At 48.0% G+C, this 23,817-nt stretch overlaps 1 protein-coding gene across 1 annotated transcript in view; it reads left to right on the forward strand.

Annotated features, from left to right (window-relative positions):
- Positions 1–597: 597 nt before the first annotated feature.
- LOC142839952 (aldehyde oxidase 1) overlaps positions 598–23,817 on the forward strand; it is a 50,117-nt gene continuing 26,897 nt past the window's right edge. Inside the window, exons 1-16 of the mRNA XM_075956389.1 lie at positions 598–924; positions 4,703–4,760; positions 5,577–5,673; positions 6,878–6,986; positions 7,861–7,987; positions 10,538–10,599; positions 11,659–11,751; positions 13,286–13,366; positions 14,471–14,615; positions 15,240–15,332; positions 16,143–16,294; positions 16,471–16,564; positions 16,905–17,014; positions 18,446–18,630; positions 19,561–19,723; positions 21,371–21,463. Coding sequence (XP_075812504.1) covers positions 883–924; positions 4,703–4,760; positions 5,577–5,673; positions 6,878–6,986; positions 7,861–7,987; positions 10,538–10,599; positions 11,659–11,751; positions 13,286–13,366; positions 14,471–14,615; positions 15,240–15,332; positions 16,143–16,294; positions 16,471–16,564; positions 16,905–17,014; positions 18,446–18,630; positions 19,561–19,723; positions 21,371–21,463 — 1,704 coding nt within the window. The 5' untranslated portion in view covers positions 598–882. The remainder of the gene's footprint in view (positions 925–4,702; positions 4,761–5,576; positions 5,674–6,877; positions 6,987–7,860; positions 7,988–10,537; positions 10,600–11,658; positions 11,752–13,285; positions 13,367–14,470; positions 14,616–15,239; positions 15,333–16,142; positions 16,295–16,470; positions 16,565–16,904; positions 17,015–18,445; positions 18,631–19,560; positions 19,724–21,370; positions 21,464–23,817) is intronic.

Genomic DNA, 23,817 nt, shown 5'->3' on the forward strand with positions numbered 1-23,817 from the left:
AATGTGTGTGTGTGCACACGCGTGCGTATGCATGTGTGTTCACGTACTTTGTGTCTACTGATGCATTTAAGCACAAAACACTGCATCTGAAGTTTTCTTGCCGACACACAGGAAGCCAGGAGGTGCTAACTACTCACCACTTAAGCCCCTGGAGCTCTGGAGATGTGGGTTATTCTCTTCTATGTACAAACTTGGCAAGTTTCCCAATAACAATGTGCTGTAGCCCAGCACTCGGGAGGCAGAGGCAGCCGGAGATCTGTGAGGCTAGGCAATCTACTAAGAGACAGCCAAAGCTACACAGAGAAGCCCTATCTGGGAGGGAGGGGGAAGATGTGTTTGCAGGAACAACATCATCTAGGACGGTGCACTAAGTGAGACAAAGTATGAAAACGATTTTGATCTCAGTTGAGATTTCCCAAGTTTTATAATGTAAGAGATGGACCAAAAGTTGCCCTCAGAGCGCAGGTTTTTAAGTATGTAGGTAAGATTTTTCCTAGTAAATAAATGTGGCTGTTTGCCTTTAAGGGCACTGTTCTCTAGGAAGTGACTCAGCACTACAGACAGCCTGACCTCCCCCTAAACAAGCAGAGAAGATTCAAATGAGCAGGAAGCCATTTCCAATGAGCAACCCTTGGCACCAGCTACCGGGACCTCCTTTGCCTGCAGCCTGTTGTGAAGCAAAATTGAAAAGATGCTGCAAGATTTCCGTGTGTCACCTGCTTGGCACGCTCCATAGATGTCCGGAAAGTTTTCTGGTTAGGAACTAGGCAGCACCAGCTCTTCCAGAACTTTCTGGGCGGGCAAGCCCCTCCCCTCGTCTCAGGCAACTTATTCTCTCTGGTGTCTGGTGCTGCCCAGGACCTGCTGGGAACCTCTGGAGCCATGGAGCCCACGCAGCTGCTCTTCTTCGTGAATGGCAGGAAGGTGAGAGCCCCGGGGCTGCCCACGCAGGTGCCTGGTCCTTTCTCATCCTGTCCCTGCTTTCCCTGAGACCTTGGCGTGGATAACTTTGCCTCACTACTTGCACACAAAAGACTAAGGGTCTAAGGGCAAGTTTCAAAATTGCCTGAATCCCAGGGCCTCTTCCTTCCTAACATCCCCTTTCCCTGGCCATAGCAGGATACCCTAGCCCAGCCCCTCCTCAAAGGGCAGGGAAAAAGAGCTCCGTTCTTATCCATCCAGCACTGTGAATCCAGCCCTTCCCACCCTCAAAGCCCCGGCTAACAGCATCTTCCAGCTTGTCCTGGGAGCCGTTCCCACTTTGACAGGACCACAGTGATGCGCTGATTCAAGCTTCCCTGTTCTTTCTCAGAGGAAGCCCTGGTTTGTGAAGTCAAAGCAAGTTCCTGGCACAGCCCAGCTTGCCAGAGCCAGGCTCTAGGGACTCTGCTGACTGCAGCAGTTCGTTTTATTTTACTTGTGTGTGTGCTTTGACTCCGAGGACCTTTACGACTGTTCCAAGCAAAGCCTGTTGCTTGCAGACAGCAAAGTCCCTGAGCATCATTTAAAGTCGAGGTCTGGCTGTGAGCTGGCTTACTCGGAGTGTTCTCGGTAAACACTGATGGTGCACTGAGGGGGTGGGCAGAGCCCTGCTGTCCACAGTGACAGTGTTCCTCTGTTTGGGTCCCCTGTGGCTCCTGCATTTGGCTATGGACAAACGGAGCCCCTGCCCTGGCTGGCACTGGCTGAGCCTTAGGAAGCCACGGGAGGTTTAGCACCAGACTTTCGTGTGTCTGTTCTGAGGCCGTGAGTTGATTCAGAGAGTTGTGGGTTTGTAAAGTGTTTTCTTGAAACACAGGATCTCTGAAATTATACAAGCCCTACTAAAAAACTTCTTGTCCCTCCCCCTCGCTTTATGGGCCTCACATGGGATAAGATGGATCCTTCATGAGCTCCATTAGGACTCCAAGTGACCAGCGTGAGGGGAAGCTAGGCTAACGGGGTGAAAGGGTTGCCTTGCTCCTTCGTGTTTTCTTTTGCATAGCAGAATAAGCACGGGGAGTCTTCTGTCCACACTAAACAAGCAGGGGTCCTTTACATGCCTGCTGCTCACCGAGGTGGCCTCAGGGAGCCCACTCCTTTACTAACGGGGGGCCATGCTTCTTACTGCACAAGAAGTGATCATGAATATTCAATCTGTGGTTTTGTTATCAGTCTATCATATGCCAAACTGTGTTTGGGTTTCTGGGATACAGCGAACCACAGAAGTGATGAGGCCCCTGCCCGTGTGGCGTTAACATGTCCTGGGGTAACAGCTGACGTGCATATAAAGAAATGGAGAGAGTGCTGTCGGGTGGTGACAGCGCTGCTGTAAGAACACTGAGATGGACAGGATCTGATGGGGTGGGTGAAGGGGACGCTTTGGTCTTTCGGGGCAGTGTGTGGGAGGAAGTAGCCAAGCATCCATGTGGAGAAAGAACATTTGAGGCAGAGAAATCCAGGGGCAAAGGCCCTGGGGCAGGAGGATGTTTCCATGCTCAGAGAACAAACTGCTGGGGCTGGAGACGTGGCCAGGAGCCAGAGTACAGGTGATGCTGGGGTTTAGTTCACTGAGGCTGCAGACTATTGAGTCTGACGTCTCTCGCGTTCTCCCTCCCTGCTTCCAAACGGGAGCTTTTCGCAAGTAGTGCAGCTTGTGTTCTAATGATATTTAAGAGTAAATGAGCCCTTTCTTATCTGAAGGCTCCTATAATCTCTCAGTCCCACTGTTGGCACCGCTGGGGGCTTCCAGGAGCCTTGGACCCGGTCCTGGGACCAAATGTTCTGTGACCCCTTGTAAAATAGTCTCTAGAAATACTGGTTTGGTTCTTGAATTGTCCCCCAATCCCACAAAACAAACCAACATTATGTCAGCTTTCCCCTCCCGTTTTTGTCCCTTCCAGTTTTAGTGAAGCATGTGTTTCAACCCTGGTCAGCAAGTTGAGAGTGAGGGGCTATTCAGAGAAGCACAAAAAGCCACTGGACAGAAGGGTCCTAGGAAAATCTGGACTTCTGTGACTCAGGTCTGCCTTTGCAAGGCCTCCTGGAAGACCTTCAGGGGCTCTGGTGACCTGCACAGCAGCCCTCCGGCGTTTACTGTTTGTTCTTCAGAAGAGGAACACTGAATGCAGATATAATGAAAGTTAAAAGTCCGTGTACTGTCTGAGTTCGAGTGGCATAAAAGACACACTGCCAGGAGTTGAAAGCTTCAAACACAGGGACTCTGGCTTTAATTCACTGAAGTTGATTCCCCTCCAGGAAATCCTGGTTCCAGAGCAGAAGAGGGGGGTCATAACATGTGTGTGGCAGGTTCAGGAGTTCTCTGGGGGCATGGCAGCTGCACAGGTGATCAGAATTGTGTCTTAGAGCTGTTGCTCCTGCAGACCAGGGTCTCAGGCTGCAGAGAGACCACAGAGAGCTCTGTGAGTCGCCTGTTCTAACTGTGGAGGCTCTGGATGGTAAAGGCTGTGCTGGTGGTGGCGGTGTAGCGGAGAATCGTTGTCAGACATCCAAGGACCAGGTTCTGGTGACGCTGATTGCAGTGGGCAGAAAGAAAGAGAAAGTTAGAAATATCCCAGTTTTCAAACCTTAGATGTCCTGGCAGAGAGAGAGGCTCTGAGCCGGTTGGGGAAAAGAGGGACGAGAGTAAACTCAATTAACATGAAGGTGTCTGAAGGCCAAACTTATCATATTGCACAGTCTTCCTTATTGCATGTTCCTCAAAAGGGCTTGCTTTGTCCTGCCGGTACCCGAGTAGAGTCACAGGGGAGGAGTCAGCACTGGGTGTGTGCCTTCTCCGCCTTCCTTCCCAGAGGGACGAAGTAGCACAATGTGGAGAAGGATGATTGGCGTTTAAAGCAAGCCATGCTTCTTCTGCCTGTTCTGTGACGGCTGAAGGAATCTCAGATGTGTGGGACATGAAAACAGAAGAGGATACACGCTGGTGGCCCTCAGGGGGAGGGGATGAGTTAAAAACAAAGTAAAAATGCCACAAGTCCATTATTTTATATGATAAGTTAAAACATTCAATTCAAGTCTTATTATGTGTGTGTGTGTTGCTTACATATATGTCTGTGCAGCAATGCATGCTCAAAACATTAGTTTTTAAATAATTTAATCAAAACAGAGAAAGGGGGATCCCAGGGGACCATGAACTCATCAGTTTCTGCACATGGCTCTCTGCCAGCCCAGTTGCTTATGTGTGCCTAGCTGCATAGCCTTGCGTGTGCCTAGCTGCACAGCCTTGCGTGTGCCTAGCTGCACACCCTTGCGTGTGCCTAGCTGCACAGCCCTGCATGGCTCTGCACAGGCATTTGCTCCTTAGTCTAGGTATCTGGGGACATGGCTGGTCACGGTCTCCACTAAGTTGGCAAACGACTCTTTTACGTTAGCTGCATCCTTCTCTCGGACACTCCGCTCTGCCAGAATCTCCCCTCTCTCCTGCCTTTCTCCCTCCCTGCTCCACTGCTCTGTTCTGCTCTAGGGTCTTTCTAGGAGAAGCAGGGTAGAGTCGCCAGTGTTCCTGGGAGTGGAAACAGCTGTGATATTAGGAAACAGTGATGATTCCGGATGAGGGACAGGCAGGGCTGGACGGTTACACTTTCCCTGCGATGTTAATGCTTGCACATCCCGGGTGCCTTTCCCGCAGGTCGGCAGGGTCCTAAGCGGTGTGAACATAACTCATACCAGCTCTTGCGCCCATCACTGTGTTTCTCTCTCACAGGTGATAGAAAAGCATGCCGACCCTGAGATGATGCTGTTACCGTACCTGAGGAAGACCCGTATCCTTTGCTGTGTGCTGTGAGAGCGTGTGCTTGTGAGTCTGTGAGACTGAGGGTCTATGTTTGCCTGTTAGAGTTCCCAATTGCTTAGCCCCAAAATAATCACACAGAAACTATATTATTTAAGACACTGCTTGGCCCATTAGCTCTAGCTTCTTATTGGCTAACTCTTACATATTAATTTAACCCATCTCCATTAATCTGTGTATCGCCGCATCCTTCTCTGGAGGCTCCATGGCTTCTCTCTGGCTCTGCCTCCTTTCTCCCAGCATTCAGTTTAGTTCCCCCTGCCTGCCCCTGCCTAGCTCTGTCCCCTATAGCTCTGCTATAGGCCCAGAACAGTTCCTTTATTAACAATTGATGTTCACACATACAGAAGATATTTGAGAGAGCAGTTAGAAGTCTCCGCTGACCAGATGCAGGCAAATGACTCACTGTGTTTCTAGTGTGACACAGACATTTCATAGAGCATTTATAACATAACATTTTAACATCATATAACATCGGAGACCCACACGATGATAAGGGCAGATATACAGTGTGCCTCCACCTGCACATTCTCAGAGCACTGCCAGGCACAGCCTCCTCTGCAGTCTGGCCCTGTGTTTGGCAGACTGAGCTCCAGCTCCATACAAAGGACGGGTGCAATCCGTAACACACAAAAGGAAACAGGAAGTTATCAGACTTAAGCAGCGGCCTTTGGTGAGTCTACATGAATCTTTTCAATGCATGACTATAATGGTGTTTTGTAGTAAGTCCTGGCTATTCTGGACATAAATCCATAGACACCGCGATCTTTAACTCAGCCTCTTCCAGTCCGACTCCCAGGCACGAAGTACGGCTGCGGAGGGGGAGGCTGTGGCGCCTGCACGGTGATGGTCTCGCGGTACAACCCCAGCACCAAGACGATCAGGTACCAGCTTTATTTCCTCCTCTCTTGGCGACGGTGCATGGTACATCACCGTGTGGGAAGACCTGTGCAGGTGCTGGGGACCCAGGGATATACAGGAATACAGAAAGGGTGGGAACATGACCTCAGCAGAGGTGAAAGGCCGCCGACTCTGCCGTCTAGGAAGGAAGGCCTCTGCGAGATAACCATGGAGGAGACAGCCGTGGTCACGCATGCGTAGTGGGGGCCCGCTAACTTCTCCGTGGTCCTACACGTGCGTTCTCCATTGTAAGCCAGAGACCTCTCATTCAGGAAAGGATCAGGCGGCCTCACTCTCCTGCTCACAGCCACCTGTTGCTTTGTTCGCGCTCTGTATTATCTCCAACGCATTATTGTTCCACATCTCCATCTGTTCCCGTCTCTCTCGTCTTCTGGGATATTCCCATCATGCATCTGTCAAACCACTTTCCTCATCCCTACGTTCCAGATGAGGTCGAGGATCTGAGCAGCAGCCAGAGCTATGCTGGGCCTGCATTGGCTGGGAAACCACTCCCTGCCTCCCAGCCTGGCTGCCAGCTCTTTGGGGTACCGGAAGTTCTCTTTGGGCTCCTCTCTTACCGATGCTTCAGGAGATCTTGGGTCACCATGCTGCCTTATCCTTAGCCCCTAAAGGGGAATGATGGCTTTATAGTCAGTGAAAGCTTAGCGCGTTCTCTCAGCTCTGCCCATCATGGGCTTCTTTTCTTAAGAGGCTGGGGAATCTCGTTCAGCTCTGTCCTCTCCTCCACTTTGAGCCACACATCGGGCATCTTCAGCAGTGGTCCTGTGGGGTGGAGCAGCTCTTCACCTGGCGCTACCTCTTCTTCTGAAGAGCGACAGTAAACTCACTTTACCACCCACGTAGCCTTCACCCAGCTCCACCCGCAGGACGAAAGCGGCTTTAGTTCATAGCCAGTCAGTTGCGATTAGAGAGAGTCGGCCCCGACTTGAGAGGGAAATAATTAGGTTGGTGGAAGCTTTCAGGGGTTGGAATCATGAGGTCTAATTTCCATTCTGCCACCGGCTCTCCAGCTGTGACCCTGAATCCATCACTCCGATTCTAGAACCGTTTCTGTAACATGCCTAAGTGCTGAGAATGAGACACACGGGAGGTGCCCACGGGGCGCTCGGTCCCCTTGTCACGGGACGTCGTGCAGTCTGTCACCTGTGCTTCTCTTTGCTTCTGAAGGCATCATCCTGTCAACGCCTGCCTGACCCCCATCTGCTCTCTGCATGGCGCGGCTGTCACCACAGTGGAAGGCATAGGGAGCACCACTACCAGACTCCACCCTATTCAGGTGAGGCTGCACCGCTCCCTAAAGGGACTCTGAGGCCCCGGGCCTGAGAATGGAACGTCTGGACCCTGCTGCTTGGTCAGGGATGACAGTAAAAGTCTCTGGAGCTGAGGATAAAGCTGGGATGCGGGGACGGATGAGGAGCTGACTTCTCGGGAAGGTGCTCTTGGAAGACTAGAAGATTCCCCTTCCTAGGCAGATGCTGGCCTGACCGGTTTTGTTTCCTCTGCGTTCCAATTAGAGGGAGATATCCATCTTGTACCTCCCCAAACCCAGAAGGAAACACCAGCCACGTGCATTGACACATACAGTTTTGTTGTTGTTGTTGGAAATTGAAAAATAACTTTATTTAAAAGCTGAATTAAAAGAATCAGACCCCCCTTCACCCCATCCCAAATGCTGTGTGAGCTTAGACTTGTCAGAGGAAGATGTAAACACTCATGAAAGAGAGAGAGAGAGGTGTGGAGTTGTGCCCATGTTCATTCCCAAGTTTTTCAACTTGAACAGAGTTTGGTCATTTCTCCAAGCCCTTTCTCTGCTGCAGGGGTCCACACCCCCCCTGCACACTGAGGAGTCTTTCACAGACATGCAATATTCCCTCAGCCTAACCTAACAGTCACTTGATCTGGCGTGCTGCTGAGGTGGAAATCACAAACTCCTTGGCCATGCAAAGTCTCAGAACCACTGTTTGAAGTCAAGCCGAGCAGTTTATGAGGCTCAACTATCAGACTGGCCCAAGGGAAGCCGCCTGAGATGTGGGCTTTCGGGGGGCCTCCTCTCCAAATGCAGTGAGCTCAAGAATGCCCTGGGGACACCGCTCTGACTTTGTAGGCCTGGAAGAGAGCGCAAGGTCTGCATTTCTAACCTTTGCTTCCAGGAGAGGATCGCCAAGTGTCACGGCACACAGTGTGGATTCTGCACCCCCGGGATGGTGATGTCCATGTATGCCCTGCTCAGGAACCATCCAGAGCCCACTCTAGATCAGCTGACAGATGCCCTAGGGGGTAAGTATGCTCTCATTTTTATGTGATAATGACAGAAATAATTGGACACATCCTACATGTCATGTGCTGAATTAAATGCTATTTGGAAACTCATTTAAATATGTTTACAAGATAGTTACCATTATTATCGTCATTTCGTAGAAGGAGAAGCTGAGATTTAGAGAGGGTGGTGTATTAGAAATGATCCCTGTAAGCAGAAGCATTGATTTCTTGATGTCAATCTGCAAACCGGATCTACACATGGACTTGGAAGAGAGGAATAGAGGCTTTGGATGCACACTCTGAGGAATTTCAGGCCGCCATGCAGAGTCCACCTGGAATCCCACTGGGGTGTTTGGCAAAGGAGACAGATGGAAAGGACGGTAGAGGTGGCAGGTGTCATGCTGGGTTTGGTTACCATCACTGCCTGGGGGCCCAAGGGAAGAGTCAGCAAAAGATTCCTTAGCAAAAGTAGCTTCTAAGTCCTGTGATAGACGCCCTCCCCACCCCAGAGCAAGGGTCAGAGACTATCTTTGAGTACAGCTGGAAGTTGGGCCGAAATCTGCTAGGGATGCTTATTTTAATGACTCTCTCTCTCTGTCTGTCTATCCATCCGTTTGTCTGTCCATCTATCATCTATCTGTCTGTCTGTCTGTCTATCTATCTATCATATCTATCGTCTATCTATCATCTATCTATCTATCTATCTATCTATCTATCTATCTATCTATCATATCTATCTATCATCTATCTTCATCATCATCTATCTCATGTGCACACATGTGTGTAAATTCATTGATAACGTTCTGAACACATTCTAAGCATTAATAGCTTCTTAGATTCTATGTCTGTCTGCTGAAATGCTCCCTGGCTCTATTTCTCTTTGTCTCTTACCTCTTATTTTCCTGTCCAGGGAACATGAGTCTAAGCTTGCTTGTTTGCTTCCTCTACAAAATATTTCAGGGGCACTCCGAGCAAACACAGGCAGAAAGAAGTGACCCAGCACCTAACCTGGATCCTGCCTGATTTCCAGGAGGTCACATTTTGCTTTATGGCTGTTTATGTTATAAACACTGATGGAGGATTTTCAAATTTTAATAGCTTAAGACAAGGGTGGGAAATGTATAAATGATGAAGATTTGAGGAAATCTCTCAGCGGAGAACTCGATCTTGTGCTGTTTCTAAAATGAGGCCGCAGGAGCTGGGGAAATGGGCTCAGTCAGTGTCCTCCGAGTTTTGGTCACTATCACCCACGTAAAAGTCAGGGACAGATGGTGTATAACCACTGTCCTGGGGGAGGAGGGTGCATCAGACACTGGGGGACCCCTAGAACTCATTGGCCAGCCAGCTTCCAGGTTCCAGACTCTGTCTCAAAAAAAGGTGGAGAGAAATTGAGCAAGACCCCCAGCGCCAATCTCCAGTCTCCGCGGGTACTCACACACACGGTACACACACCGACAGATGAGTACATAGAACACACACACAACTATAATGTGACCTCATATTGGGGTGGGGTAAGGACACAGACCCACTGTGAGAGAAACACTGACCGAACCACCTATTGCAGTCACTTGTGTGTGTAATCGCCTCCAGGTTCAGAATCTACCCACTTTTCCCACCTTTTCTTTACTGTTACAGAGCAGCTTTGATCAACTTAAACTTCCCTCTCTATGTGTCTCTCCTTCCTCCCTTTGCTCTGCCTCTGTCAAAACTGATAGCTGCCATGGTAAGTATTAATTCTGAGAGGAATCTTCCTTTTGTCTTTAAAAAAAGAGGAAAATCCTTCACTAGTAACAACACCCATGGACCATAGCACAGGATGCTAAGAGAAACAAGCCAGGCCCAGGAGAACAAACACTGTATCATATGGACAACCTGGAGTAGAACATTAGCAGCAGGGATAAGAATGGTGATTGAATAGCGATTACCTGAGGTTGGAGAAGGAGAAAATGAGGAATAATCAAAGGTTGCAAAGTTTATTATTTGAAATAAGTAAGTCCAAGAAACGCAACTTGGTCCCCACAGCTATTGGTACTATGCTATATAAACAGTTGTCATGAGGGTCGATCTTTTGTTAGATGCCTTCCTTCTGGTTGAATGGTTAAATAAATAAATGGCGTGAGGAAACAGAGTGTTAGGTCTGCTCACAGAGCAGACTGGGAATACTTATCTCAGATACACCAATCACTAATCAGTTGATTAGACACATGAGGGTCCGTAGCGTCTCAACAAAGTGGCTATTGTTTTAAATTGAGCTCTTGATTGCAACTACAGAACAAGTTTTTGTCTTAAAATTACTGTGTCCTTTGAGCATCTGTCCTAAGAAGAGGGTGTAAGATGTGTCTACAGAGAATAAGGACAGATGGCCGAGATGTTAAAATATACTCCAGGACTTTGGCTAAATATCCCAGGATGCTGATGTAAAAAGGAAATCTCAAACGCAAAATTTCAAAATGAAGGCGTCAGGCAGAGCTTTCTTCTAAGATGGGGTCCTTCATGCCATCATTCACCTGGCGTTCCATGGCTCTGTCTGGGGCCCTTGAGTAACCAGACCTGCTCTGTCTCCTTCAGGAAATCTGTGCCGCTGCACTGGATACAGGCCCATAATCGATGCATGCAAGACTTTCTGTAAAGTGAGTAGAAAGGAATGCATGGCCAAATGTGTTTTCCAGGAAATAAAACAAAGCAGTGTAGGAGTTCCCTGGTGTGTTATGGCAACAGTCATTTTTACTAAGACAGGACCACTTCTTAGCTCTAGGTCTACAATTCTGTGTGTCATTTTGTCCTGGGCAGGAGGCTTAATATCATTGCCTGGGTAGTCAAATTGTGAGCATCCAAGAAGTTTGCAGTTGGCCGTAAGTCATTCATGCCAAGAAGTTGCTCTTGACCTGTTTGCCTAAGTTAGGGACCTGCCTGGGTGCCCGTAGACCCCTGCAAGCGTGATGTGTATGTATGAGTGACTCAGCATGACCCTGGTCACAGTATGGTTCAGGATAACCCTGGTCACAGTAAGGTCCAGCATAGCCCTGGTCACAGTGTGGTCCAGCATAGCCCTGGTCACAGTGTGGTCCAGTGGTCCCTGTGCCTCTGCGTGTGTTTACTGGACTGTTTGACAGTGGAGGCAGTCCTTCTCCAGGACAGGGCCACCACGTGCCAGTTAGTAAGATACTCAGTCATAGAATAGACTAATAAAAATAGAACTAATAAAAAGTTTTGAAAGTTGTTGCTTTTTTTCTTTGTTTTTTAAACTATTATATAAAGCAATAAGCTCTTGTGGAATTTTAACACACGTTCCGTCATGGTTGGTCCTCCCCCACCACTAGAAGGTCACTCCTCCTAGGTGAACCATGGAATCAATACCTCATAGATAAGATCAGAACAACCTGTCAATTCTTGTTACTACTATTAGCGGTATTTAAATATTGTTAGTGTCAATAATTAACATGGTTAATGTTTATTGCTGTATAACAGGATTATCTAGTAAGGCCTTTATAAACTTTATTAAATAATCGCTGGCATTCAGAATTGTGTATACTTGGTTTTCATTAGCATTACCTTCGATGTGTTGAAGGGTAGATGGTTTTCTTTTACAACGCCTTACAATATTGGTTCTGCAGCTGTAGGCACCCAGTTAACAATCGAACCCCCAGGGAATTCTCATTGGCTCATTTTTGTATTGTTTTCCCCACTAGGCTTCTGGCTGCTGTCAAAGTAAAGAAAATGGGGTGTGCTGTAACGGGGATCGAGGAGTCAATGGGTTGGCGGAAGTTCAGGAAGCTGATGAGGTCTGTGAATGGGGACGCTTTCATACATTTGTTTGAGACATGAGCAGCTGCTCACCGAGTCTTTGGAAGAATCAGTGGCTGCTCGGGTTGAGATGTTCCCTCTCCTATTCTCACTGTCCCCATTGGGGGTAGAGAAGGAGGATGAGCAGGTCCGCGGTGCAGCAGGCTGATGCCTTCTAATTGTTCTGTAGCATAGCCGGGTGACTTTGTTTGACAATGGGTTGTTATTTCAGAATAACTAGTAGAATCTTTATCATTCTCACGACAAAGAACCAATTCACGTCTGAGATACCAGATGCTAAACAATAACAAGATCTTCTCATGCACGTGCGTGTAATGTCACTCTGCCCCACAAATAGATGCAATTATCATACCAACTGGAAGATTAATAATCTGTTTATAAACCTGTCGCATCCACATGGTCCCTCATTGCTCACATCAGTCCTGCTCAAACGCTGCCATCTGCAGGACAGAAAAGCACTGGCCCCCAGGGTCTCTCGGTTGTTAAACAGCATCTTTAGTGACCAGAAGCAGAGTGGAGATGGAGACAGAAGAACAATGACAGGAGAGGCGAGACTCTAGGTCTCCCTTAGGTCCTCAATGTCTGCCTGCTCCTGCCTGTCCTCTCCGCTGTCCCCAGACTCGAAGGGAACAGGTAGGGAGCTGAGGACCGCAGAGGTGTTCTAAGACCTGAGGAGTTATGAGAGGTCAGGTCTGCAGCAGAGTCCTTGGCTGGCAGCTGGGACTATGACCAATCCGCTCCTGTTTGTCCTCTGTCTGCCTGTCTGTCTGTCTTCTTCTGGGGGGGGGGGGATGAGGTCCTGTGGAGCCCATTCTGTCCTCAGATGATCCTAGAACTAAGCCTGGCCTTGAATTCCTGCTGTTCCTGCCTCTGTCTCCCAAGTTCATGATCCACGCGCCACCATCCCTGGACTGTCTGAGCATCTTCTTCCGGTCTTGTTGCATAAAAACTTGAAGTAGAGGTGCCAGACAATAATACAGTAGTCACCTCTTATCTACAGATTCTCTTCCTGCAATCTGAATTACCTGTACTTAACCATATTCTAAAAATATTAAGTGGGAATTTCTAGACATAACATAGGTTTCTAAATACATGCTGTTATGAATTTCATGAGATAGTCCCGCTGTGCTCATCCCTGGCTCACTTGGAAGGTGAACCACCCCTTCCTCCAACGTATCCATGCTGCATACCTTACCTGCACACCTGTAACTAAGCAGTTGCCATGGTTATCAGATTGACTGGCACAGCATTGCAGTACTTGTGTTCAAATAACCATCGCTTTACTTGATAATAGCACCAAGCCTGTATGTTCAGCTATGCCAATGAGTGGTTATAGGGTATTTTTTTTTTTTTAGGGAAAAGGTATGTTGCTAAGAATGAATAGGAAAACTGGAGTGTGTTCACGAACCTTCTAAAGTTCAACCTGCCTCTGGTTTGGGGTACCCACAGGGAGAGATGTCCCCTGAGAATAGGGGATATTTCTGTAACTTCTGTCATTTTCTATTTTTAAAGACAAGTCCAGAACTCTTCTCAGAAGAGGAGTTTCTGCCTCTGGACCCAACCCAGGAGCTGATATTTCCTCCAGAGCTAATGGTAAGGAAGGCAGCTGCTCACCTTCCTGGTGACATGTCAGGGGGAGTCTTGTCAAAAGCTGAGGGCACAGCTCTCTGACCTCATCAGAGACACGCACTGCAGCAGACAGGGGTTAATGCAGACTTCACAGCTTGTCAAAGGGCAGAGAATTTGTGGGTGCTCAGCTCAGCATGAATGGGACATCTACATTACACCCACTCCCTCCATGACTCAGGGACCTTTGAGAAAAGAGGGTGGAATTAATGTCTTCTAGAAATGACATGAACTCATTGCCTACACATGCTCATTGCCTACACATGCTCATTCCAGTCAACATTCAGCATGGAGAGGTGAGAGTCTTGCCAGCCTCTACCCTTAGCTGATGAAGTTAAAGGCAACTGGGGAGGGAGGGTCAGTTTTCTTCAAGGCTGTGACCACTTCTAGGTTGACCATGACCCAGTGGATGACCCCATATCCATGAGTCTATGGACATCACAGAGTGTACTCAGTCGGCTGGGAGGGTGGGAGGTGAATTTTGGAGGAGTTAGGTGGAGGAATGGGAGGAAATATAATAAAAGTACATGTGTTCATACACGAAATTCTCAAGGAATTAGTAAAATTATATAAAGAACAAACTGATGGACAAATAGGCAATGCTCACCCGTCATCCTCACCCCAGAGTCCAGAGAGTGTGAGCCCAGCAGGAGGAAAAGAGGGGAGGGTGGAGATGCCAGGAGGGCTGGGATGTGAGACACAGCTGATGACGTCTGTCAAAGCCAGGAGGCACAGTCAATGGGCTTCAGTGTAGACTCGTTTCTCCTGTCTATGCAGAAGTTCATGTTCTGTAGAAGGATTTGACCAACCGAGCACATTTTTATGTCAGTGAGCATCAAAATGAGTTACTCTGAGTTTCCCAAGGGCCAATGGGAGCTTCAGTTTCCAGGTCTAAACACTGCCAGTCTTTAATTTTGAACTCTGACCCCTGGTGGGGCTCAACTTTATGTCACAGAATTTAGTTTTTAGAAGATAAGCATTTCTTTTCTCTGTTTCAATAAAATCGAATGAGAAAAGGGGGGGGGGGGAAATTTGTCTCAAGCTCTCGTATCCGTGTTGCCTTCTCAACAGACAATGGCTGAGAAACAGCCACCCAAGACCAGAATGTTCAGTGGCGAGAGAATGACGTGGATTTCCCCAGTGACTCTGAAGGAACTCGTGGAAGTTAAATTCAAGTATCCCCAGGCCCCCATCGTGATGGGGAACACCTCTGTGGGTATGCGAACCCCCTGGGATATGAGGGAAACAAGCTTCACGTGGGTGTGTTGTCAGGACCACAGCCAGGAAACCCAGTGTTGTTTAAGAGATGTTTCAGCATGAGAAAGCTGCCTGCCCTGTGCTTCACTGGTGCAGAGGCTGGCTTGCTGGCCCCATGCTAAACCAGCAGCAGGGCTAGCCTGGGCTTCACTGAGCACAGGCTGGCCCCATGGTAGGTCAGCATCAGGGGTGCCAGTGCTCTGGTTTTCCATCTGGGGACCACATCAGCTCTCATCCTGAAACTTCTTTGTCCTTCCTCTCTAGGTGGTGTCTCAGGCAGTGTCAGGGCCTTCTCCTTTTCCACATAGGCCTAGGGTGGCTGCCCATCTCTCTGCAGGGCCCCCAGGATCTTCTTCCACTGACATCTGAGTGTGCCATACAGCACAAGTTTTAGGGCTAACAATTCTAAAGAGTCCCCGAGTTTTAGCAGTCACTGTCTCTGCCTGTGGTTTGCAATAAACAGCCCGATAAAAAGGAAACAATGTTTATATGTCCCAAGACATGGGGTTAATCATAATTCAAATTTAAGAGAGTAGTTAAAATCTTTTTATTCTAATCCTGTGTCTCTTCCACATTCCCTCAGGGCCAGAAGTAAAGTTTAAAGGTGTCTTCCACCCCGTCGTAATTTCTCCTGACAGAATTGAAGAGATGTGTGTTGTGAGCCAGGCCGGTGACGGTGAGTTCTTCCCTCTGTGTTTCCCCGGTGTACTCCTCTGGTCTGCAGCTCAGCCCAGCGATGGACAGCGGAGAGCTGTTTCTAGGTAGACTTCCCAGTTTCTCTTCAGACAAAGCCGGGAGTGTCTGGAGGGAGTCCAGGCAGAATTCTCTGAAGTCCCAGTTGACCCTGTCTGAGAAGTCAGACAGTCACTGAGGGACTTTCCTCTCTGCAGTACCAGGGAAACTAACAAGGATTCAAGGGGAATCTGGGCCATGGAGGAGAAGATGCAGCTGAATGAGACATGCTGACTGCTCTCCAGAGCAAGGCAGAAGGAAAAGAGGGGGTGCTAAGCCTCTGCAGTCTGGCCTGTGTCATTCTCACGAAGGGAGTTTGGTTAAATGGCAGTGAGACCCGGCAGTCCTCAGGATAAAGTTCCTGAAATCCGATTCTTGGTGATGACGTAATTTATCTAAGATCTTAGGACCGTGACTGAGCTGAGTCTTAGTTTTCCCATCTCTGAAGCGAGCCTATTAATATCTCATGGTTGTGTTTACATTTGTGGAGGTTTTTGTTATTACTATCAGTATAATGTGTGATAGACTCAGTCTTCAAGGAATCCAACCTTCACGCTCTCCACCACCGAATCCACCATCGATCCACGCATCACCGCCAATCCCACGCCACCTGCATCACCGTCACCATCACCACCACAGCCGATAGCACAGTAGCGTGGATCCAATATAAAGATTTCCGTGCCTGTAGCTTTGGTCCAACTCTTGGAGGCCATCACTGACTGCGTGCCACTACTCACAGGAGACTTTATTTCAGGGCTGACCCTCGGTGCTGGCCTCAGCCTGGAACAGGTGAAGGAAATTCTGGCTGATGTGGTCCGGAAGCTTCCCGAAGAGAAGACACAGATGTACCGCGCCCTCCTGAAGCACCTCAGAACTCTGGCCGGGTCCCAGATCAGGAACATGGCTGTATGTATTTAGCAAGTCAACTCTGGCATGGTGACTTCTATGACTGTAACTGGTGACTCCTTCCTGCTCTTTAAAACAAACTAAAGGAACCGCTCTCCGATGCATCGCTTGACTTTTATTTTAGTGCTTGTGCTTCCTAACTGTGTAACAGAACTGACAATGACCACTTTTTAAAGTCTCTAGGGGGCCACATCGTGAGCAGACATCTTGACTCTGATCTGAATCCCCTCCTGGCTGTGGGGAACTGTACCCTCAACGTACGGTCCAAAGGTAACAGCAGTTTCTGCTCGGGGAGTTACTAAGCTTGATTGTTTCTCTCCCTCTGGGGAGGCAGTAAGTCCTGTGTGGAACATGACTGTTCTCTATAACATCAATAATTTCCTTTACCTTGCTGAGTCTGAGAAGTCGCTCAGTCTGTCCCAGGGAGGAGGGCTAGGTTAGAGGAAACATATTAAGATTCTGTCAGACATCACACACACACACACACACACACACACACACACACACACACACACACTACCACCCACAACAGCCCCTAGCATCATTTCCCAGGTTTGGGAAGTTGATTCAAGAGACTGAAGATTCCAGAGAAGGTGTCATGTTTCCACAGATGGAGATCGACAGATCCCTGTAAGCGAGCAGTTTCTCCGCAAGAGTCCAGATGCGGATCTTAGGCCTCAGGAAGTCTTGGTCTCAGTGAGCATCCCGTGTTCCAGGAAGGTGAGGATGGCCCTTCCTCTCCACATCGAGTGGCCCCACCGGCTGTGGCTTGTGTGGGCTCAGGACACAGACGTGTGTGTGCTCTAGGAAGTGACAGAGGCCACTGGTGCAGGGGGACTTGGACACAGTCACTGTCACCTTGCTGTGTAGCCCCTGCCACTTCTAGAACTAGGAGACCTTCTTCCCTCTTCCTCTGCCCCAAACTCTAAAGTCTTTTGCCCTTTCCGACGTCTTCCTAAGTGAGACAGCTCTGCCTAGATCCTGGGGCCTGAACGAAGCTGAAAAGACATTTGCAGGGCAACTTGGAGGGGAAAGCACGGGTTTGGAGCTGGATATCCTGAGGCTTGAGTTCTGGTTTCAAGACTTGAACTAATTAATGAATCACCCCAAGTCCATTGCTCCTCATTTGTAGTGTGGGAGAATCAAACCTGCCACGTGAGATGTGACGGTTTAGGCAGACTGCCGTCCCAAAGAAGCACACAGAGTGGCTCAGATAATGGAGCTTTAGGAAGGTGAGCATCCAAACTGGCTAGGCTCCCACAAAGCCAGGGCATGCAGTAGGATCAAAACCCCGTGCCATTGTCCTTGGCGTCTCATCAGCCCTCATTGTCTACCATATTCAGAGAGTCTGGTTTTATCCCATGCTTTTTCAGTCACAGTCCAGCTGGCCTTGGTGAGCTCCCAATACATCAGCTCTGCTGTCTCAGTGGGTGGGTGCACCCCTCGTGGTCCCGACTTCTTTGCTCATGTTCTCCCTCCTTCTGCTCCTCATTGGGACCTTGGGAGCTCAGTCCAGTGCTTCAGTGTGGGTCTCTGTCTCTATCTCCATCCATCACCAGATGAAGGTTCTATGATGATATGCAAGATATTCGTCAGGGGGGAGGACCTAGGACTTACCACAGGGCAGGGAACCCTGACAGCTCTTTGGACTGGAGAGGGAGGGGGAAAGGAGTGGGGGGAAGGGGAGAAGGGTGGGAGGAGGGGGAGGGAAATGGGAGGCTGGGAGGAGGTGGAAACTTGTTTTTTTTTTCTCATTTTCTCAATAAAAAAAAGATTTAAAAAAAAATAATGGACCTTTAGTTCCTGGGATGTCTGGGGCTAGAACTCTGATATCGAGGTGTCAGTAGGGTTGGGGACGTCTTTTAAGACCTTGGACCTTGACCGTAGTTGCCTCTCTTCTAGCGTTTTGTGGTCCTTTTCATGTCTCTGTCCAATTTGTCTTTTCACAGACACCAGTCAGTTGGGATTAGGGTCCCGATTTATTAGGGCTTCTCTTTACCTTGTCCCCAAGAACTGGAGTACTGAGATTTAAAATTCCAGCATCTGAACTTAGGGAACACACAACAGAGGCCAGAAAGGGCTGAAATCAAATCACCTCTTTAGCATGGGGTTGTCTCTCAAGAGAGTTCTGTTTGTGTTTCTTTCCCTCAGTGGGAGTTTGTGTCAGCCTTCAGACAAGCCCAGCGCCAGCAGAATGCACTAGCAATTGTCAATTCTGGAATGCGAGTCCTCTTTAGAGAGGGAGGTGACGACATTAAGGAGCTCTCCATTGTGTATGGCGGTGTTGGTCCGACCACCGTCAGTGCTAAGAACTCCTGCCAGAAACTCATCGGAAGGTGAGATGCTGTGTTCTTAGCTTCCAGGTACCTGAGCCACCTGCCCTGTGGGAAGCTGCAACAGAAAGAAGACAAAATGCTTGGGATCTCTCAGTTTGATGGCTGGGAACGCCAACCAGATATCATCATCCATGTTGCTTCTTAGCAAATTCAGAGATGAGCATCTGTAATCTGTGTACATAGTGTGTGAGCATGTATGATGTGTGAGCACGTGTGTCTGGTGTGTATACATGAGTGTTTGCATATGTGTATGTAAGAAAGACAGAGACAGAAAGGGGGTCAGATGCTCATTTTTTCTTGTATAAATTTATATTCTTTTCTATGGGGAATCTGAAGATCTTATTCTGATTAAAAATAGAGCATGTGCTAACTGGTTGCTAACCTTCTCTTTTGCTTACCTGAGCTGTTTTATCTGTAGGTAACAATAGCTAATCTTTCCTGAGAACTTTCTAGATGAATTAAGAGAGAGCAGTGATTCAGCACGTGTGTTTTAAGCCTTCGGTGGCTCAGACTGCCTGGTGCATCTTTTACCTCATTCTCTTTTCTTCCTTAACTTAACTCAGTCAGCCTATTTCACACCATGGAGCCTCCATTTTGTGTCCTGTTAAAGAGAACCAAACCTACCTCATGAGTGGCTGAGCAGGTTACATATGCGAGTACACACAGTGCTACCCCAGGAGCTGGCATACAGAAATGTCTAGGAGTAGATGAGGCAGGGACTCTTGAACTAAGGACTTCTGTTGGGTGAGGATATGGTGAGACCCAGCCAGATGCTTGGAGAGTAGCCGAGCGTCCTAAACTCTGCTTGCCTGGCTGTAGACCCTGCTCTCCTGCTTCCCATAAAGACTGCAGCCCTGGGCCTTATCTGTTAGCCCAGCCTGTGAGATCATGAGCCCTGGAAGACTGAGTCTCCTCCCATGTCTCTCACAGGCCCTGGGATGAAGAGATGTTCCACACAGCGTGCAGGCTGGTTCTGAATGAAGTCACCCTTCCCGGCTCTGCTCCCGGGGGGAAGGTGGAGTTCAAGAGGACCCTCATTATCAGCTTTCTCTTCAAGTTCTACCTGGAGGTGTGCCAGAATCTGAAGAGAATGGTGAGTGGGGCCATTGTGTGGACCGTGATGCCCAAAGCAGGGCAGCCGACCCTGCTGAGCATCCATGGACCGGAAAGGATGAGAAACTAGAATCACATCCTCCCGACGGCTTTCACTGGGTGGTCTCGCGGATGGCTGTATGTCTGAGGAGGGATTGCAAGGAGGGCACAGACCTGCACAGGGGTTCGCTTGACACCTCAAGTTATTAGGACTTCTCATCTGTCTGTATAATGCTGAGAAAACTTGTTAAGGAGGTGAATACATTCTCTTCTCACCTGCTGAAGCTTACCTTATTGTATGTGATTCCTTGTCTGGGTTCACCCTTATTCATTCTTGGATGGCGGTCACCCCCATATTGGCACGTGAGTCAGCAGAGGGAGGAGGCTCGGCGTGGTCGCCAGCGATTCAGAGGATGCTGGTAGAATGACAGTTCTTAGCAATGCTGGTGACCCTCAGGCATTCCTGTCCTGCTTTCCCTGAGCACAGGGTCACGTGATTGCTGCCCAGAGAAAGCACACCTGGAGAAAGTTCTCTGAAAAGCATTTTCTGGGTGAAAGGAACTTAAACCTAATTGTCCTCACTAACCTGCTGCCACAGGTAACCCAATTAGACGAGAAGCCAGGACTCCTTGCCTTGTACAGAAATCAGACTGTAACTTTAAGTCAGAAGGAAGAGTTGGGAGAGGGGGCCAATTGGATCAAAACACATTATACAGAGCTCTCAAAGAATTCCTAAAGTTAATACATAAATAAATTAGTAGAGGACAGGAAGTCCTCTCGTGGGGGTCTTGAAAGGCTGCCTTCTCAGTATAGATGAGAATAAATAAGAACCAATAGGCCATATCAGATGTTCACGATGATGAGCTGGAAATCATATATAAATGACGTATTTCCACCAGGTCTCCAAAAGTGAGAAAATAAAGCAACTATAGACCCTCACTCCCAATGACCAGCGAACAATACAGTTCTTGGTGAATCCGCTGATAAATTTGACGTCTGCCACCATTTACCTTCCTCTCTTTGAAAATACTACCTGCTGTCAGCTTTATTTTCTAGTAAATTTTTTTTAATTATAAAAGTTAAATCATGAAGTTTACCATTTAACGTCTTCTATAAAGTAGTGCCTGACCTCCTGTCTGTTCTCAGAGGTCCCTTCTGTGGGGAGACGGCAGCTGTGCCCCCTCTGCCCTTCTCTGTGCCTGCAGATGTCACCAAGCAGCTTTGGGGACATTTGCTATAATGGGCATTGGTTCTGACTTTTTCTGCGTATCGACTTTTGTTTCTTCTGTTTTATTTGACTTCTTTCTGTTGCTGTATTGGTGCATACCTCCCTCCTGCTACTTAGGAGAGCAAGTCTGTCTATCTAGACAAGGTTGAGAAAATAGTGATGACCAGATAATAATCTAATAGAACAGAGACGGTGGCAGTGAGTGATATTCTGATTTCGCGTGGTCTGTCCCATCATGGAGGAGGAAATGTACCTGCAGGGTCCTGTCCTGTGGTCAGGAGGGCATTTAGATTTAAAGGGTGAAGACTTAATCAACTCCAGACTTTAGGGTAGAGATGTTTGCTGGGAGCTGCACCAGCGTTCTCCCCTAGAACATTCTGGTTGACTTAAATTCCCACTGTTCTTTTCCTCTATCTGCAGGACCCTGCTCGCTATCCTAGCCTGGAAGTCAGGCATGAGAGTGCATTAGAAGATCTTCATTCAACTCCTCACTGGAGAACATTGACCCACCAGGTTAGTGCGTGCGTGCGTGTGCATGCATGTGTGTGTGCTCTCGAGTGTGTGTGTTAGCGTGTGTGTGCGTGCGCACACGTGCGTGTGTGTGTGCACACGTGTGTGTGTGTACACATGCTTGCGTGTGTTAGTGTGTGTGCGTGTGTGTGTGTCTGTGTTAGTGTGTGTGCATGTATGTGTGTGTTTAATTTCAAATACAAGAAGGGCGGTGGGGGCACATGACTTTAATCCCAGCACTCAAGAGATAGAGGCCGGCGGATCTCTGTGAGTTCAAGTCCAGCCTGGTCTACAGGAATGAGGTCCAGTGTAGCTAGGGCTACACAGAGAAACCCTGACTCAAAGAACAAAACAACCAAATAAGCAAATCAAAGAGGGGACTGCAGAGCCTTTGCCTGTTGGAGACATGTTGGCTTCTTCAGTATTTATTAAAACTTCCTAACTAGGTTGGGAGTGTGGTTCGGTGGTGGAGTATGGACAGGGCCTTGATTTTGATACCTAGTACCTCAAAAAGGGAAAAAGAAAAGTAGCCCAAACCAATTAAAAAATCACGCTAAAAAACCAACCCCTACCCCAAAAAAACCCCAAACAACGAAACAAAACAAAGCAAACCAAAAACTAGGAAATGTTAAAGAAATATGCCTGGTTTTATCTCAAAGCCCCCCCCCCTTTTTTAATACTATGGCTTCAGGCCATGGACATAAACTAGTTGGCCCATTGCTCCTGGCTTCCTACCCTGGCTTTGGAGCTATTCATCAAAGCCCAGTTCTGAGTTGGCCGGTGAAATGTTTTGGTACATTTCAGAGGACAAGAACACACCCCTGTCCCCAGGGGCCATGGAACCACAACACAAGATGTTGCAAGAGCTGCTAGTTTGTTTTTCTCCTGTACTGGACTACTTTCTTCCCGAGTCCTTCCAGTCCACGTGGGTTTCCACAGGTTCATATTATTGTGAAATCAATCAGAGCACTGTGAGCAATTCCCCAGGTTTCCTGCTGCAGGCTACACTATGAGAGTGTGCGACCCCGTAGCTTTGGTTGTTTTGGTTTGTTTTTCCAGACATGGTTTCCTGAAAGTGTAGGACTTCAGTAGCTTGGGTTGTTGTTTGTTTGTTTGTTTTTTGTTTTGTTTGCTTGTTTTTCCAGACACGGTTTCCCTGGGTAGCCCTGGCTATCCTGGAACTCACTCTGTAGACCAGGCTGGCCTCAAACTCAGAGATTCACTTGCCTCTGTCTCCCGAGTACTGGGATTAAAGCTGTGTGCCATAGGGCTGGCTTTCCCATAGCTCTCAAATGGAAGTTCCTGTCATAACATCATAAAAATATAACTGGATAAGATTTATGTGTGCTTTCTTGAAATAATTGTCAGGAAACTGGACCTAGAGTTTGTTAAGCAAGGAATGGGAAGAAATTTTAAAACCTCAGTACACCCAACCTGTTGACAGATTTCGTTATAAAAATTCAAATCACACCACAGTGAACACTAAATTTGCTGAGGGTCCCTGGAGGTTTGCAGTTCAATATGTTCAAAAAATTTAAATATGCCAAACTGCTTTGGACGTGAACATTTTGAAAGTTAAGAACAGCTGCCTTTTCCCTGGTGTTCTGTGAAAGAACACGCTCACGGTCTATGACTTATGGAGAGATAGCACTTTGGTATGGATGGCATCTCAGGGAGGAACCAAAGTCAGTGATGGTCGTTTAGGTGATCAGAGAAAACTGAGTCTCCTGAGCGGTTGATATTAAATGGGTGTAATGAGCATGGAAATCCCCCAGCTCATAACAATGGGTTTTTACAGCAGTGTTCTGAATCAATGTTTGGGGTGTTCTGTGTCTCCCACATAGATAAATTTTGTGGTCTCAGTTTCTCTCTCTCTCTCTCTCTCTCTCTCTCTCTCTCTCACACACACACACACACACACACACACACACACACACACACACTCATTCTCTCTCTCTCTCTCTCTCTCTCACACACACACACACACACACTCATTCTCTCTCTCTCTCTCTCTCTCTCTCTCTCTCTCTCTCTCACACACACACACACACACACACTCATTCTCTCTCTCGCTCTCTCTCTCTCTCACACACACACACACACTCATTCTCTCTCTGTCTCTCTCTCTGTCTCTCTCACACACACACACTCATTCTCTCTCTGTCTCTCTCACACACACACACACTCATTCTCTCTCTCTCTCTCTCTCTCTCTCACACACACACACACACACACTCACACACACACATGAACATCCAAGTTTCTAGAGTTATTTCAGCTCTCACAACAAACACTTCTCCCAATCACGTTCTTGCTTTGGAAGTTTGCTTTCAGACCCTCACAGACACAGGTCATCA

This window comes from Microtus pennsylvanicus, chromosome 22 (assembly GCF_037038515.1).
Source record: "Microtus pennsylvanicus isolate mMicPen1 chromosome 22, mMicPen1.hap1, whole genome shotgun sequence".
In the NCBI taxonomy this organism is placed as follows: domain Eukaryota; kingdom Metazoa; phylum Chordata; class Mammalia; order Rodentia; family Cricetidae; genus Microtus; species Microtus pennsylvanicus.